The sequence below is a fragment of the Mastigoproctus giganteus genome, chromosome 12 (genome assembly GCF_048544385.1).
Source record: "Mastigoproctus giganteus isolate SK-2022 chromosome 12, ASM4854438v1, whole genome shotgun sequence".
In the NCBI taxonomy this organism is placed as follows: domain Eukaryota; kingdom Metazoa; phylum Arthropoda; class Arachnida; order Uropygi; family Thelyphonidae; genus Mastigoproctus; species Mastigoproctus giganteus.
The window spans coordinates 12,217,563-12,235,080 of NC_143586.1; the positions used below are offsets into that span (position 1 = coordinate 12,217,563).

The 17,518-nt window shown below is 34.8% G+C and overlaps 1 protein-coding gene across 1 annotated transcript in view; it reads right to left on the bottom strand.

Moving 5' to 3' along the window:
- LOC150076692 (transmembrane protein 130-like) overlaps positions 1-17,518 on the bottom strand; it is a 45,689-nt gene that overhangs the window by 11,330 nt on the left and 16,841 nt on the right. The window contains exon 3 of the mRNA XM_090386611.1: positions 5,031-5,366. Within this exon, the coding sequence (XP_090242737.1) occupies positions 5,031-5,366 (336 nt within the window). The remainder of the gene's footprint in view (positions 1-5,030; positions 5,367-17,518) is intronic.

Below are 17,518 nucleotides of genomic sequence, written 5' to 3' on the forward strand. Positions count from 1 at the left end.
TAGCACTAATTGCCTAAAGGCCAGAAATGCGAACAGTGCATACCGAGTTCATTCTCTTCTAATCCGTTCACTATATGAAAATTTTCTCGCTCAATGGAAACTATTTTAAATGTAACTTCCAAGGGGAATTCAAAATAATTAAACAGAGGTCCGACTGAGTAATTTAGAATTATAGAAATAGTTCTACAGTTTTATATAGAAAATATCTTAACAATAGACAGTGAGAAATGTAAATTTAGTTAAATAATTTTAAGCTTATTTGAATAGTAGATAAACATGTGAAAAAAAAAATTACGGAATATTACAAATTTCGAAGTGTACAGCATCCAAATGTCACTGTTAATAAAGGTGCCGGTACGCTGTACCATCACAAAAAAGGCACTGCATATAATATAGGAACTGTAATCTAGATGAGTAATCAAGGATTCAACTGCAATTGAGAACTTCAGCAATAAGGAATTGTTAGCAGGTATATCTCTTTAGAACAGAAAACAAACAAATAAATGATATTGTTAACATATATCTCTTTAGGTATGGGGGCATACCTAAAAGAGATATATGTTATAAAGGGTAAAAGGAAGGGTTTTAATTTCCCATGCCATCAGGGCCGTAATTTCCCTTGTGGAAATTAAAATCTTTTTATACTTTTAAAGCATTATTGTTCCAAGCCTAGGCAACAGTCAATAACCTTTCAGCCATGAAGGGGGGGGGGGAATTGCACAGATTGAAAATAAATTTATTAAGAAACATTGAACAAGTATAAATAAATCTATAATAAACTTTGTCAGAGAGTAAGATACTATGACTCAGAAAAGGGATTAACAAAGCCTCAAAGGGCAATCAGTATTAAAGAATGTTTTGCATATGTGAACAGAATGCAGGATGTTTCATTGTGGAAGAAAAAAAACATTCAGCAGAATGATTTTTCCTAACTGTCTTTTAAAGATAAGTGTGTGATCCAGCATGACACCACCTAGATAGACTGGGTACTTATCAAAATTAAGCTGGATGCCATTCCAAGATATGTTCAGTGGCATATTAGCAGGCAGCTAATGGGTTTCGTTAAATTTCATCTCTTAAATTAGCTGCACTGATCTCTTAACTCATTTTTCATCTGTGTTAACTTTATCTTTTAATATTTTATTAGTTATTTTCCTTAGTGCTTTCATTTATTTGTTTTTTTGTTTTTGCTGTTGTTCTTCTTGTCTCAGCTGCATATGTTATCATAGGACTTAAAATGTATAAAACTAGAGTAACTTTTGCATCTGAATTAATGTTTGGATTGTTCCAAATTATGTTACTACCCCCCCCCCCCAATATTTTACTCACTTTTAATACTTCTTCATTACTTCTTGAGTTATTCCTACACTAATTATCCATATTCGTAGGTAGTTAAATTTATTACTTGTTTTATCATTTTCCCTTTTAATTTACATCTGAGTGGCTCTTTTGCTATTGTTAGGATCTTTGTTTTCCCAATAGATATTTCTGTATTATATTCTTTTGCATTTTTTTGCAAATAATTTTCTGCAATCAGCACTGTATTATCTGCAATTGAAGATTATATTTAATTTTTTTTATTATTATAATTCCTTTATTTATTTCATTAATCAAGCCAAAGAGATTTGCCCTCAGTGAGTCTCCATGTGCTGGGCACTTTTTTATGCTGATCCTCTGTCTCCTGCCACTCAATCATTCCTTTAGCCATAAGCAGTATCATCTGCAAACTTGAACAATATTGATGAAGGCATCAAGCTTATTGTCTAAGTCCTGCAGATGATACAAAGGTTGGCAGGGAGGTTAATGACAGGAATCAGGGCCTACTACTATTAGCATTAGTAGAGGCATATGATGCAAGAAAGCAAGCTTATTCAGCATAAATTATTGCAACAAGACTTACAAAAATTAGGCAGATGGCTTGAGAAGTGGCAATTGAGGTTTAACATTGATAATTGCAAGGTACAGCACACGGGCAGCAGAAATAACAGAATAATACAAATTTCATTCCATTCCATCTTGAGTATGGCACCAGCAAAGTGAGTGGTGCCACATTTAGGCTTAGTTAGTTTGTTATTTGGAGCATTAGCAACAAAGGCCATATTGCTCCAGGAATATGCGGTGGTCATTTCCTGACATTTCCGCATCCTCCGTATTTGGTGGTGACAGGCTCGAACCCCAGTCTAATCAAGAAGTGTGTGCTACGCACTGCTGCTCCTTCCCACCTGGCTATGGAGGCACCTGCCACATTTAGGGTGGTAGAGAACAAGAGACCAAGGGGCAAGCGTACATTCCAACGTGAAGTTCTCCGAGCAGTGCAGACACAAAGTTGTTAGGACAGTTCATGGAATTCCATCATACAGAAATTTTGTCAGCAGGGACAATGAGATGATTATTCAGTCGTATAATGCAATGGTTAGGCTAAATCTTGAGGACTACATTACAGGTTTGGAGGCCTCATTTTAGGAAGGATGAGATTCTCCTGGAACTGCTCCAGTTCCAGGAAGTTCCAGAGAAGAACAAGATTAGTTAAGGGCACAAAAGAGTACTCTTACCATAAAAGACTTCAATTCTGAAAAATTGTAGCACATGGAAAATAGGCACTTGGAAAGAGTAATTGAATGTAGTAATTAAGCTTTAAACAGATTGAGTAAACTAAATTCTTATAAAAATAAACACGAGGGGACAAAAAATTAAAATAATAAAGGATGGATGTCAAAAAACTTGCTTTCAGACAGACAGAGCTTTTTCGCAGTTTCCATGTGGTGTTGAAGAAACTTGGAAGTAGTTGAAATAAATATAAGGAGGAAGAATTAAACAATTATTAGAGGGGAGGGATAGATTAGTTTTTTTTTTTTGTTGATACTGCATAAGCTTGCTTCCTTGAGTTTACCATTACTGATATTATAATCTTACAAGTAAAATATGTAAGGATTGTCCAGAAAGTAAGGTATACAAAGTTTTTATATCAATTCATGTACTGATATAGAGATACATACAACATTATGCAGAGAACAGAGGCAACACCTGATGTTTCAGCACTTGGTGGATCAGCAAATAAGTACATGGTTATCTATCCACCATGAAGAAACTGCAGTCAAGTGAAATCATCTCCTATATGACAACTTCATGTGTTTCATTCTCAGTTATTAGGGATACTGAAATGTCTATCTCTTGACAGATGTTTCAGTAACCCCCTAATAAGTGGTAGTCTGATGAGAAGTTAAGGTCAAGATATTGGTTTTAATGACCCACTGACATCTTATTTTTCAAATGTTTGGAAAATATGCAGTACAGTTGGCACAAATTTTCTAAGCATGTTTGGATTTTTTTTTTTTTTTTTTTTTTTGTGAAATGGAAATTCTGTTTACATACTAGTATGACCACACAAATCAGTAGAATTACAACTAATCATTTTGATAACAACTGATTTGACAATTAATAGCATATTTAGCAGTTATGTGGGTTGTTGTTATTTGGTTTTTAGGAGCATTAGCAACTAAGGCCATATTGCTCTGAGGATATGCGGTGGTCATTCCCTGACCTTTTCGCATCCTCCGTATTTGGTGGTCATGGGCTCGAACCTCAGTCTAATCAAGAAGCGTGTGCTATGCACTGCCGCTCCTGCCCACCTGGCTATGGAGGTGCCGCAGTTATGTGGGCTTGAACCACAGTCTGAAAGGCATGTGTTAATTGTAATCCCATGGTAATCACTTGGCTACACCACTCTCATATATAAACAAAACTACCATCACATCACAAGCTATCTGAACTAGGCCAAAAAAAAAACAAAAAAAAAAACAACATACCTTTCTAATAATTACTTTTAGTGACTTTCTTGTTTATTTACATTTATCACATTTCATTTTGTATGAATGGGAGGAAGGAGGAGACAATTGGACATTTTGTTAAACACTCTATACAACCATGCTTGGAAAATTTGTAAAAACTATAGTTTTCCTATTTTCCAAACATGTTTGACTGTCATTAGTTCTTATGCTTTTTTTTTTTTTATTAATGTCAACAGCTCTGAAATGAACTGTGATACTGAACTTTTTTTTTTTTAATAAAAATCAGTAGCATCCCTCAATTTATTCAAAATCAAATGAGGCTCTACACTTCAATCCATGTTCCCACCACCAAAGCAAAATTAGTGCTGGCATCACATATACATGGGAGTATACTCTGATGGCCACAGCTCTATTTCCTATAGTGCACCTTACATTCCAAATATCCCTTGTATATTCAGGCATGTGAACAGCTTGCAGATAATCAGAATGGTATGTACTTTAATTTATGTATACCAAGAACATCAGGTTAATAATCATGTAGGATAGGTTTCTTCTTAATATTTAGTTCCATTACTTACACCTTATCTCCCGCTCATCAAAGGTCTTCAAGACATTCTTTCATGCTAAGACTTGTATCATTGTTTCCTCTAAGCTTTGCACATGTGTGGCTAAGAAAAACTTAAATCTGTTCCACACACAGCTTATGCTCAAGCAATTACAAAGTATACTGTACTAAAAAAATGCTGTTGGCCAAGGGAAAAAAAGAAATGAACTTTGTCTCAGATCTCAGTGTCTATTGTTAATGCAGCACAATCATTTGTTCAATACTTAAAACAATTGAGGATTTTTAAAATTTTATTTTTTAAACTTTAACTGCGTGCATTTCATAAAAATTTCTGCAAGAAAAATTTTATCAACAGACTTAATAACATGTAATGTTTGTGAAAGAAAATACTTTTTTCAATAGCACAAAGACAATCTGTTTTATAAACAGTTCAGTTTACAAATGCCATTCTTTAGAATGCATCATAAAAAAAAAAAAAAATCAAGGAGTATAGTGTTCTGTTCTTCCAGCATTGCCAAAAAAAGATGGCAATGTTGTCGAAAGGACAATGCATTATCTATTTATTATTTCATTAATGGATCGTAATAAGTTGTTCCTTGGAAAAAAAAAAAAAAAGTTGTCCCTGTTAAGTAAAATACCATTTCAAATCTTATGTAATAATAATAATAAAAACACACCTTTTACGCTGGCAATTGTTTCAAAAAATCCCCATTTAAATACAGTTTCAATGGATTTTTTATCTCTTTTGTTCTTTTCACCTGGAATTCTTGCTAAAGCTGTTAGAGTTACCTTGTAGTCACCAGACTGGGTAAAGTTAAAGTGCAAATAAGGTTGAAGGGTGGAAAACCTCTCGTTACCTACTCTCCATGAGTAGATGAGTTCAGCATATCGAAAGAAGTAGCTGGGATCGTGAATATGAAGGCTAAGTTTTACTTCTTTAGATGTAATAAGAAATTCTTCGTTCTGCTCCGTGGAATCTGAATGGTGCATAAAAATGGTGCCTGGAATAAATTCTGAAAATAAAACAAAATAGTTTATTTGCATTCATTAAACATAATAAATATGATGACATGAACAAGGTATTTACATCTACATTTGTATAAGAACATATTTTTATAAACTGGAAAAGATTTAGTTCAGTTAGCAATAATTCAGCATTAAATAAACCCACAGAATTTTTGTAATAGCTATCATCAGCCCTTGTTTCTTTTTAAAAGAAAAAAGGGCTGATGATATCTATCCAGTCATATTGAAAATATGGCTAAGGAGATTATTATTTCATACCATATTTAGTAAAGACAACCCTGGAGTTTCACAAGAATGAAAATGTGCAAATCTGGCTCCTAAACACAAGGGAATGCTAGGGGTAATTTGGAAAACTAAAGGACCGAAGTCTGATCCCTGTGGCAAGAAAAACAAATTATGGAATCTATGCTTAACACGTTGACTGCCAAGTTGAGTTAAGCATGTTAAATTATTCAAAACCCAAATTATAATATATATTCATCACCAAAACTCACAAAAAAAGCTTATTGTTGTAAAAAAAGCATCGTGAATTATCTTGTAGTTAGCGTATGTAACAGAAAATTCTTTGCGGCAGCCAACTACGAGTTAACTCCATTAAATCAGACGTGTTGAACTTGCAGAATTCTCTGTATATGAATCTGTGCTGTGCATAAATCTGCTGCAGTGACACAGACTTTGCTGTGTATGTTGTATTTAGTACTTTGTTAAGTACTAAAAAGAAACTAAAACATGGATAAGAAGAGACCACTGACTGAAGAAGAGCTTGAGCTCTATGTAATAGGAGTGATTCGGAATTTGAAGAGCTTTTCGACGAGTCGTACAGTCCTGATTCATAGAGCAATTGGATCAAATGCTCTTGTATTATTCAGCACTAAGAAAAAACCATCAGATGTCTGAAAAAAAAATTGCATTACATATTATAGAAATATATATGCATAGCACATACACCCTTTTCTGTCAAGTTACGGGTTTCTCTGAATTTCAGACATTTTATGGTGGAACCTGTAACTTGACGGAAAAGTTACATTGAACCTTTGATTGGAGAAAAAATAAAATTCTAAACATTCCAAAGAAGATTAGGTCTGAATGTAAAATTCATTATTTAGAATTTCATTGGCTATACCACCAACTGAAAAAATACCACGCCCAACTAAGCAGTGTCAAGTGTGTATGAGAAATAAAAATCACCACGGAACACGCTATTATTGTCCAGTGCGCTAAGAGAAGCTAGCTCTTTATATGAAGAAAATATTTCTTTTTGTGAATAAATTCTGTTTTCTGATGCTGTGGTTGATTTTTCATTCTTATTCCAGAAGCCAATTATCCATCAGTTGCACATATTTGCTACGAATATACTCGTAGCTGCGCCAGAAAGGCAAGTTATACCAGTCCGAGTTAACTCATAGTCTGCGTCACGGACCAGATCGCCAACAATAAAGTAATGATAAGAGAGTTACAGCATATCTTTGTTAAGGGAGGATCTTGTCTGACCAATCTGGTATGGTATTAAGAGTTAGTCATAAAGACTCTGAATGAAAGGAATAACTTTCGTATTATTTACTTAAGAATTCACAGAGGTTTTTGATATGGTCTTACATGAACACCTGTGTTCAAGTTGGAGAAGTGTGGCAGTCTGGGGCAGGTTGCTACCTACTCCACAATTAAGGGATGATTAACTGGTAGAATGTTGTAAATAGAAGACAATAGTTATAAAGTAAATACTCTACAGGAAGCAGTGTTATGAGTCTTAATATAGAACCCTTAAGGTTCTATATTAAGCAACTTGTTTATAATTTTAATTAAAGATAGTGACAGTATTACAAGTTTCATATAACTATTGATGATGGTATATCAGGTTTAATGTCCAAGTTTGCAGACGATACATAGGTCAGCAGGGTTGTTAATGACACTAATTACAGTATATTGCTGCAACAGGATCTAGAAATGTTGAGCAGATGGGGAGAGGTGGCAACTGAAGTTTAACATTGACAAATGTAAAGTACTGCATATGGGAAGCAGTAACCCCAGAGTATGGTACCACACTGACAGTGGTAGAGAATGTGCAGGCAGATATGAAGTTTTCTGAGCAGTGCAGATGGTCTGCAAGAGTAGTTCATGGTGTCTTGTCAATGATATACAGGAATTTTTCTAGCAAAGGTAAGGAGGTGATTATCCCCTTGTATAAGGCAATGGTCAGGCCACACCTTGAGTACTGTATACAGGTCTGAAGGCCTCATTTTAAGAAGGATGTAGAGCTGCTGGAATGGGTACAGAGAAGGGCAACAAGATTAGTGAATGGAACAAAGGGTTGCTCTTACGAAGAAAGGCTTAAGTTTTGCAAATTACAGTGTCTGGAGACTAGGCACTGGCGAGGTGATCTGATAGAGGTGTATAAAGTACTGAATGGTTTGAGCATGCTCAATGCTGATGGGATTCTGCCTCTTGCTCAGAATAATCACCTGAGAGGGCATAAATTCAAATTGGGGAAAGACAGTTGTAGGATAAATGTGCAGAAGTTTGCCTTTAGTCAGCGGGTAGTTGATTGCTGGAACAAACTTCCATCTGTCGTAGAGGTTGATAGCTTAAATAGATTCAAGGCAGAACTCGACAAACATTTGGAGCGAATGGATTGCTGAAATGAGAAGTTTTTTTTTTTTTTTGGTTGATGCTATATAGCTTGCTTTCTTGCATCATGTGCCTTTACTAATGCTAAAGTTAAAATTTGCTGGTGGTTTGCTTAGTTATTAACAATGAGAAATAGAGTATATTGCTACATTTTTATTAAGATTAATAGTTGTTGATTCTGTTCAGGTTACTGACAAACTGAATAGGTATTTTACAACTATGTTTGCACATGAGGAGTTTTTTAGGAAAGGAAATGCCAGAGGTTCATCAAAAATCTAACAAGGAACTAAATGATTTTGTGATAACTAGGAGGAAAGCGGAAGAGAAATTTCTGAAGCTTAACATAAAAAAAAGCATCCAAGGTGGATGGGATCTATTCCAATTATATTAATGGAGACAGAAAGGAAGGTAAACAAACTCTTAGCAGTAATTATAAGAGCATCAATGGATTGAGAGGAGGTCCCAATAAAGATGTGCAAGTGTATCTCCAATTCACAAAGGGGGAATCAAAGGGTGACATGATAATCATAGACCTGTTAGCTTAACTTCTGTTCCAGGGAAAATAATGAAGTATCTGATTAAAGAAGTAATGCAGGATCAGCCACAAAAATGAGATAACACGGCATTCAACACATGTATTTGTTAAAAGGTGATTTTTCTGATGAATCTGTTTGGATATTATGATGCAGTAATCAAGGAACTCAATGCAAAAAATAGTTTATATATCACATACTTGGATTTCAGAAAAGCTTTTGATACTGTTGCACATAAAAGACTGCTGTATAAATTAATGCAGCATGGTTTTAAGAGCAAGTTATTGCACTTGATAAAGGGATGGCTGAGTGAGAGATGACAGAGGGTGGTTATTAATGGAGTCTCCAGGGTACAGTGCTGGGTCCATTATTGTTTTCCATATTTATTAATGATATATTGATTAAGGTATATCAGGCTTAACATCTATGTTTGAAGGTGATACAAAAGTTGGCAGGATGGTTAATGGCAGTAAGATCTAAAACAATTAGGCAGATGTGCTTAGAAATGGCAATTGAAGTTAACATTGACAAATGCAAGGTAATCCCATGAGTAGCATTAATCCGAGATTAACATACCAATTGCATGGTATGTTAATCTAGGATTAACATAACACATAATTGGAACTTAGGGTAGTGGAAAATGAAAAAGATCTGGGGGTAATTGTGCAGTCAAATATGGAGGTCTCTGAGCAATGCAGACAGGCAGCCAGGGCAGTTCATGAGGTTTTGTCTATGATATACAGGAAATTTGCTAGCAGTGATAAGGAGGTAATTATCCTATTATACAAGGAAATAGTTAGGCAGCATCTTGAGTACTTCATAATGGTCTGGAGGCCTCATTTTAGTAGGATGTAGATCTGCTGGAATGGGTGCAGAGAAGGGCAACAAGATTGGTGAAAGGAACGAAAAGTTGGTCTTGCCAACAAAGGCTTCAGTAGTTCTGCAAATTGTACATCTGGAGACTAGACACCTGTGAGGTGGCCTTACTGAGGTGTTTAAGACTTTGAATGGATTGAGCAAACTCAGTGCAGATGGCATTTGTAGGATAGATGTGTGGAGGTTTGCCTTCAGCCAGCAGGTGCTTGATCATTTTTATCAAAATTCTATCTCTTGTTGTAAAATGGGTAGTTTGAATAAATTCAAGGAAGAACTAGACAAATTACTGGAGCGAATGGCAGGTGATGTGGGAGGTTTTTCTTTGTTAGTTTTTTTTTTTTGGCTGTTTTATAAGCTTGCTTTTTTGCATCATATGTCACTACTACTATTACTAACGATAATAATAACAAGGTAATAATAATAAGCCAGACTAGTAGAGATAAAGCAATAGGGAGAGAGTCCTACAAATAACTGGTGACGATGCAGGTTCAGGGAAGGATTTAGGTATTGCGGGGCCCCTAAGCACAAAATTTTTGCCCCCCCCCAAAGTTTAATTTTAAAAAAATACAATTATTATCTCTATTTTTTCCCGAGGCCCCTGATGGCTGGGGGGACCCTAAGCTACAGATTATATGTAAATCCGGCCCTGTGCAGGCTCAGCAGTTAGAGCACAAGGAAATCAAAGCCTGCCTGGCAAAAAAAATACAAATTAGAGACTCAGAAGCTTTTTTTTTTATATTTATTCAAGCAAAGCTGAACAGAAGGAACACAGTTAAAGCCATAAACACTTATGCAGTCCCAGCACTAACATACACCTTTGAGATCATAGATTGGACTAACACTGAGCTAGAGGACATCATGCGAAAGACAAGGGCAGTGATGGCCAAGAGCCATCAACACCACCCAAAGTCAGTCGTGGAGAGACTGACAACAGCTCAGAAAGAAGGATGGGGCCTGATGGACCTCATCGAGCAACAGAAAACAATATAGCGAACCTGAAGGATTACTTCTAGAAAAACACAGCAGTACTCTACCAGGCCATAAGGAATATAGACAAGTGGTATGCCCCACTCAATTTAAGTGAGGAGTCTCCTCCCACCCAGAAGGCACATATAAAGCTAGAAAGATGGGCAAAGACACTCCATGGTTGGCAATACAATGACCTCCAAGGTCACATAAATAAAATGGCTTCCAATGCATGGCTCACGAGTGGGATGCTCTTCCCAGAGACTGAAGTATTCATGTTCACCATCCAAAACCAGGTAATCAACACCAGAAACTATACAAAATACATCACCAAGGAGCCCAGGGTGTCAGATGATACATGTTGATGGTGCCACCTGGCTTTAGAAATGATCCAACACATCACTGCAGAATGATCACCCAGATGGAGTACACTCGTAGACATGACCAGACAGCCAGGATAATGGATCAGAAGCTAGCAAGGAAATACCAGTTGATAGAAGAAAGTGTGCCATATTACAAGTATGAACCCCAGTCAGTAGTACTAGAGACCACAAACCACAAGCTGTACTGTGACCACTCCATAATAATGAACAAGACAATCCCACACAACAGACTAGATATAACCCTTGTCAACATGAAGGAAAAGGCGATGTATCCGATCGATATAGTTGTGGGTGCCCAATCCTGGCAACCTCCAGAAAACCCATGAGGAAAAGATCAGGAAGTACACAAACCTAGACAGGAGATCAAAGAGATATGGCATATGCAACAAGCAGAAACAATTAAACAACACAACAACAACAACACACACTATGCAAACATAGCACTATCATCATAGGTAACCATGGCAGAGTTTAACTCACATTTAGGGGCTGCCTTACATAAGACACAACACACACACACAACAAGTAATGACCATCCCCATCACTGTGTCAACCACAGGTATGGTGCCAAATACCCTACATAACAGCCTAGCCAATATGTCCCCCAAATAATACCTAAAGGAACTCCAGAAAGTTGCAATCCATGTAGGATAGTCAGAGTTCCTTGACCGACAGTAACACAAGGCATAACAACTATCCTGTGTAATTGGAAGCAGTATCCATCATGGAGTGGAAACTTCCCCAATCAGGGACAAATAAAGAAACTTCCCCAATCAGAAAGAATCACAATAATAATAATAATAATAATTAATGACTTAGAGAAATTTTAAAACTGATCTGAAAAATAAATAATGCTAGTAAATGCACAATTCTGCACTTGAGTAGGCAATTCTGTACTTGCGGATGCAAAAATATATTCTTACAGGAAGAGAACCTAGTTCAGTAACTCATAGGAGTCTTACTGAATCTATCATCAGACACAAGTGAGGCTAATGGCAGATTTCCCCTGGTTAAAAATCACTAAGAAAATCTCAATAGTAGGACATCACTGTTAAACTGTCAAAAATAAAAAGTTTTTTATAGTTAAGATGGTGCACAGTCCTGAGGGTAAGGCCTTCTTACTTTGCCACACTTAGGCACGATGACAGAATTTTGAAAGAATCTTAAAATTTCACCAGCTAAAAATTTAGTGCTTTTCAATTATGTAAGTAAATGCTCCCTAAAAATAAGGTTATCTAGAACCCATAGGATGTGCAGCGATCATTCTGTTGTAGGGTTCTCTATGACCTTGATGGAACTGGAGAAACTGCGCCATTATACCTTAGTAAATCAAGTCTTGGATTAAAGTATTAATAATAATAATATTCATACATCTTATCTTAAAATGTTTCCAACAGTAAGAAGTGTACTATCATTAGTCAAAATATGCCACTTTTGATAGGAGAAACTGACTAAATCAGAACAGCTGGCAAGTATGCTATTAAGCTTACTCAACCATTAGTAAAAACTTGCAACGTTACTTCCTCACATGTTACACTGACATCACATTGGGCTATACATAGCTATAAGCTCATAGTGAAAATCATGGTGTGTTTTGCCCAAAACTGCATTACCACTTACCCCTTTATCAGCATACACACATTCGGTATAGTTCTCTGTTCAAACTGTGTTGACAAATGGAATAATTTGCATACACAGCTGACTGCTAATTGGTAAAGCCATGTACTCATAAACATAAGTTACAGCCCCCTACAATCATTTCTTAATAGAGAAAAAAGAAATCTTACTTTTGACTTTCCCTCATAAAACAAATCAACAACAAAAGAATATGTAAAAGGATGGGTTGTTAAAATATACTCTGCAAAAGTCAGGTTATTTTTGTATATACAGGTAACCCTCATATAACATGGTAGTTAGGTTTCTATAAAATCTTGTGTAGTGTGAAACTGTGTTATACGGGACTCAGAACCAGTACAAAAAGGTTGGTGATGTTCCAAAAGCTAACAAAACACAATTCTTTTTTTATAAAGAATCAGAAACAATCAGAAACTAAATATATATATATATATATATATATATATATATATATATTTTAATTAATATGATAAATAAAAGTAAAGATGGCAGTTCGAAACTCCGGAAAGCTTAAAAAATTACATGAAAACGTTAAAAGAAAGTTATGATAGCCTACATCAGATAAAGGCGGGAAAAATTTACTAAATACAGAACTCCGAAACGGGGAATAAAATATGAAATATTAATAAATAATGAAATCTGATGTCAGCAAAATAAATATTGATGCTAAATCAGGTATTTCATCGGGGGACTACACCTGACATAGCATCAATGGACTGCGTTTCCATACTTGCCCATAGTTATGCAAGAGAAAATTTATAAATGTAAATAAACAAATATAAAAAAATGTAAAAAAAAAAAAAAACAAAAAGGTATCTCTTACAAAGTATGGACAAGGTAGTCCCTACGCAGTATTATAATGAAAATATAATTAAGAGAAAAGGGTGAATATTATAAAAAGTAGAAGATTAAAAATATTATACCTGAAAATGGCGACGCGAAACTACATGAGGTCAATACGATAGCTGCAAACAAAACAAATAAAACAGCTACTAACGAAAAAATAGATGACTAGTGACCTCTGTAATCAGTTTTTAAGACAGTATTTTAAATATACAGAATAAGGTGAAATTTAGGTAGATAAGAAGAAATGTGGCGAGAAGTGTACCAGAGAGGACCATATATATAAAAAAAATATATAAATAAATAAAACGGGAGAGGCTGTGGTTTTAAGCTTAGCATCGCGCAAAGCAGCAGATGGCTAAAACTTAAATTAATATAAATAGTGCATTAAAACCAATAGAGATAACAGAATGATAAAAATTGTTTGGACAAACAAATGCACCAAAGCGCGCAAAGCAGCAGCAAAGGATGCAGATGTATATGAAATAATATAAATGCCAATGCAAGCAACACTAAAGGCCACAAGGAAAAAATAGATTAACTATAGAATAAAGATTGAAGCCAGCAAATGGCAAACCGGAGTTAAAAACAAGACCATATAAAGACTGAATAACAGAGATGGGTGTAATTTAAAGAACAGTATCGCGCAAAGCAGCAGATAACTAATTCTTAAATTGATATAATAATATAATATATAAAAGATTATATTAAAGAGTAAAAACAGAAAACATCAGAGTTAAATAAACTGGATATGGCAAATGCACCGAAGCGCACAAAGCAGCAGCAACGGATGCAAATGTAAATATATGTATATTTTAATTAATATGATAAATAAAAGTAAAGATGGCAGTTCGAAACTCCGGAAAGCTTAAAAAATTACATGAAAACGTTAAAAGAAAGTTACGATAGCCTACATCAGATAAAGGCGGGAAAAATTTTTTAATTTTTCGGGAAAAATATTATACCTTTTTCAGGTATAATATTTTTAATCTTCTACTTTTTATAATATTCACCCTTTTCTCTTAATTATATTTTCATTATAATACTGCATAGGGACTACCTTGTCCATACTTTGTAAGAGATACCTTTTCGTTTTTTTTTTTTTTACATTTTTTTATTTACATTTATAAATTTTCTCTTGCATAACTATGGGCAAGTATGGAAACGCAGTCCGTTGATGCTATATCAGGTGTAGTCCCCCGATGAAATACCTGATTTAGCATCAATATTTATTTTGCTGACATCAGATTTCATTATTTATTAATATTTCATATTTTATTCCCCGTTTCGGAGTTCTGTATTTAGTAAATTTTTCCCGCCTTTATCTGATGTAGGCTATCGTAACTTTCTTTTAACGTTTTCATGTAATTTTTTAAGCTTTCCGGAGTTTCGAACTGCCATCTTTACTTTTATTTATCATATTAATTAAAATATACATATATTTACATTTGCATCCGTTGCTGCTGCTTTGCGTGCTTCGGTGCATTTGCCATATCCAGTTTATTTAACTCTGATGTTTTCTGTTTTTACTCTTTAATACAATCTTTTATATATTATATATATATATATATATGTGTGTGTCATATAATGTACGTTCATTTAATTTTCTTCCTCGTCATCGCTGCTAAGCACAATCAAATGAGAATGTTTTCTCTGTTGCAGAATATCTTCACCTTCTGAACTTTCTTCTGCAGCATCAAGATTTCGTGCATCTTCTGCTCTCTTTAAAAAATCAGTAATCTGAGTTTGTTTGCTTTTGCTTGATAGATCTTTGTAAGTTTCATGGTATGGAACTAAGCATTTTTGAAGCTCCCTTCTGAACTCTGTGCTCCTTTCACCTGAAGGATCTGCATTCAAAAAATAACATTCTAATTGCTCAGCTGGGTTTATGCCTTCCCATATGCTTTTTAATGCAAAATCTGAAACTTTAGAATTTTCATCTGAACTATGATTCTCTGAATTGATTTGGTTTACCTCTGATGCCATTTCCACCACACCCACTTCACCAGCCTCTTTTTCGACCAGTAATTCGTGAATGCCTTCAGTAGTCATATCATCGAAGCCTTCCCCTCCTACTAACTCAGCAAGTTCTACTATCACACCGATCCAGTTTTCTGCTGGTTTGACCATATTTTCTGAATGAACTGACTCTGGCCATACATTTTTCTGACATGCATTTAATGTTGATGGTTTTACTTATTTGAGCGATAAAGCTATGATCCCGATTAGGGTTTGCATAAAACCGAGAAATTTCAAAACCGAATTTAACCGAAGTTTACTCTTAAAACCGATTTTCTCAGGACTTAGGGAAAATAAGTAAAAGTTATAACACAGGTATTTATTTTATCTTGGGTAGATTGTACAAATCGTAATCAAATCTTTTAGAAAAAATCTATCACCTCTTATAGTAAAAAAAATAAAAAAATTAAAATGCTCCAAAAAAGTAACCAGCTTGAGATTATACAAAATTACAAATTGTAGTCAAATCCTTTGAATAAAAACTATCTTCTCGTATAGTAAACAAAAAAAATAATAAGCCCTATAATAATAATAAATAAATAAAAATAATGTGAAAAAAAACAGCTTAAAGTATTTGTCAAATACTTTACAAATAGTAAAGTATTTAAAAATAAATACTTTACTATTTATTGCTCAGCTTTCTTCTGAAAATGATCCTTAAAAAAAAAAACACATTTTTCCTGATAGACTTGACCTTATTTTTGTGTTAAAGAGACCAGTGATCGAAAACACTCTCTCAGATTGGACACTTGTTGGTTTAATGGTCAGCAGTGCTCTATAAACTTTCTCCAGCTTTTCACTTCTACTGCTAGTTGCCTCCAAAATTTTAAATTCTTTGCTGATTTCCAATTCACTCAGATATTTTGAAGGCTCTTCAGTTAATCTCTTTATTACACTATCATACACTCGCATGAGTATCTCCAACATCGGAACTAGATGAGTCTGTTTTCTTCTAAAAGAACAGTTCGTTTATTTTCAGTTTCTTCATTCAACGCTAAGACTCCTTCGGAATGTTTTGCAAATAATCTTTGATGAATCTCTTCAGCGTGCTTTTTCCAAACTTACTTACTTGGAAAATCAAAAGTTCTGGAACCTGAATCTTCTTTCCTAAACTTTTTGGGGTTGTGTAGATAGCTCAGCAAAGCCACAGTTGGGCAATTTCGTCTTGCATTGTAACGCTGCAAAAGGCTTTGGTGAAACTTTAAAGCAAATGGGTTTTCTGCTGTATCAAGCTTAGCAAGCAGAAATTCTGTTGAAGACTCTGCTTTAAGTAAGTCTGTATCTTCTTAGGTTATAGCCTTCAGAATCATTTCAACTGGTCGCAAAGTTTCACGTAGCAATCAAGTGTTTTCTAGTCATCGTCAGACACGGCTTCAGTTGACAGCTGCACATAGAGCATTTGGAATGCAATTTTTCAATTTCAAAAATCTCTCAATCATATAGAATGTGCTATCCCATCTAGTCTTGCAATCTAATATAAGTTTATATTCTTTCCTATTAAATTTTGCTTTAACAAAATTTTGTAATATGTCATTTTTGGTAGGCGATTTTCGAAAAAGCTTGCAAATTTTTCTGACTTGGTTAATAGTTTGTGCAATATTGGCCATTGGATTGAAGAAATAAATGAGCTCATCGGTAAAGTCGGTTTGATAAAGCACGCCTTGCTGTCTTTCTTCAACTTCTTCATCATCACTACTTTCTTCATTATTTTCATTTTCTTCACTGTCTTTGGGAGACTCAGAGACTGTGGCACCATAATCTTTATGAAAAAGCAATAATTGATTGCTTTTTCATAAAGTACATCCATAACTGACAGATGTATACAATGGGCTATAGATTGTTGATTATTAGGCGTAATTTACTTGCCAAACTTAATCATCATTGCTGCTCCATCGGTGGTGCAGGCAACAATATCCTCATCCAAGTTCTAACCAAATTCCTTCAAGTGTCCATTCACAATTTGCTCAGTTCTTCTGCTATCAAGTGAACTGTTAATCTCAATAAGACCTAACGACCAATGATTGTCTTTTGAATGCACATTTATATTCATATACCTTTTATTTTGTATAGACGTATATTCGTCTAGAGTCAATGAATACCATGCACACAAAACCAATGAATTTTTGAAATGCTGAATGAGTTCTTCTTTCTTAGTTTTATAATAATTCAGAACCATATTTTTAATTCCATTCACTGAGGCTGGTGGTAATTTATCGTATTTATTTCTTTGAAGGTGAAGGCTTGATTGTATAAACTCAA